The 1,215-nt window shown below is 37.5% G+C and overlaps 1 protein-coding gene across 1 annotated transcript in view; it reads left to right on the top strand.

The window, feature by feature from the left end:
• trim54 (tripartite motif containing 54) overlaps positions 1-1,161 on the top strand; it is a gene marked incomplete at its 5' end in the record, with an annotated part of 22,548 nt that extends 21,387 nt beyond the window's left edge. The window contains 2 exon segments of the mRNA XM_014025937.1: positions 829-953; positions 1,069-1,161. Of these exon segments, the coding sequence (XP_013881391.1) occupies positions 829-953; positions 1,069-1,133 (190 nt within the window).
• Between the last annotated feature and the right edge of the window lie 54 nt (positions 1,162-1,215).

A 1,215-nucleotide genomic window follows, 5' to 3' on the forward strand; every position in this document is an offset into this window, starting at 1 on the left:
GTTTATAAACTATGACATTTATAAATGTATGAATCATATGGTGAAAAACTGACTTTGAAAAATAAATCTGTTCTTTTTTTCTTATAAAAGTCTAAATAAAACAAAAATATCAGTTGTAAGTTTTCACTGTGTAACTTTACAAACGGCACCCCATAGTTTCAGGCATGTAACTAAACCTGTTTTAATTAAGACGTAACCATAGTTACACAATAGTTTATAAATGTCAAACCTTAAAAAGGATACTAAGACAAATGGTGTGGTGCTTCAAATCAGTAACTGACTGACTAATAAATTCCTTCAGATAAAAAAAAGTTAATTTTTAATTTTCTTCTGCTTGCAGCTCAGTTTACAGAGGGCTGAAGTGATGTGGTGATAATAAGGAGTGTTTATTGTTGTTTGTGCAGCTCTTAGTGCAGTCATGTCTCTGTCAGACTGCGTGTCGCTCCTGATGAATTATTGAACAGATGATCCAACAGTCGACAGAAGAAACTAAACAAACCGGTCCTGCAATCACCGCCCGCCTCCTGAGGACCGCAGCGCGTTTGTTTGCTGATAGATCGAGTCAATATTGACCTTTAACTGATTTATTATTTATTGCTGAATTTCTGGGATCAACACTGCAGGGGAGMGGAAATGAACCTGCTTCTTTGGGAATCAAAATATTCCAGTAAACGTTCAATTTTATGATCTAAAATCCTAAAAGATCTCTGTTAGAGCGCTGAAAACTCTTGAAATCTGAAACATCAGGTAAACTTCAAACATCTGATCTGTCTTGTTAAATGTTAATAAAAGAAATAAGGTTTAAATGTAAACGCTGTGTTTTAATAGGATGGCCGAGGTGAGCAGGACCTCTCGCCTGGAGCGACTGGAGATCGGGTACGAGAGCCTGGACCACTTCACCATCGACACGGAGCACATCTCTGACCTTCTGAAGAACATGAACTTCTGCTTCTGTAGGTGAACTTACAAACCATGACATCATCCTTAACCCTTTAAATTCCACTTAGAAACTAAAACAAATAAAGCCAGGATTAGACATCAATGTGAGTTCATTTAACTGTGTTCTAGGTTCGGGGGATGAAGAAAACCTGGAGGAGGAGGAGGAGGAGGAGGAGGAGGAGTTTAAAGACTAAATAGAAAATATCCTGATGCATCTCAGTAATCCAGGTAAAAAATCAAAAAGAAAAAAATTGTATAGGTCCTCTGGACGGGTTT

Source organism: Austrofundulus limnaeus, unplaced genomic scaffold, assembly GCF_001266775.1.
Source record: "Austrofundulus limnaeus strain Quisiro unplaced genomic scaffold, Austrofundulus_limnaeus-1.0 Scaffold511, whole genome shotgun sequence".
Classification (NCBI taxonomy): domain Eukaryota; kingdom Metazoa; phylum Chordata; class Actinopteri; order Cyprinodontiformes; family Rivulidae; genus Austrofundulus; species Austrofundulus limnaeus.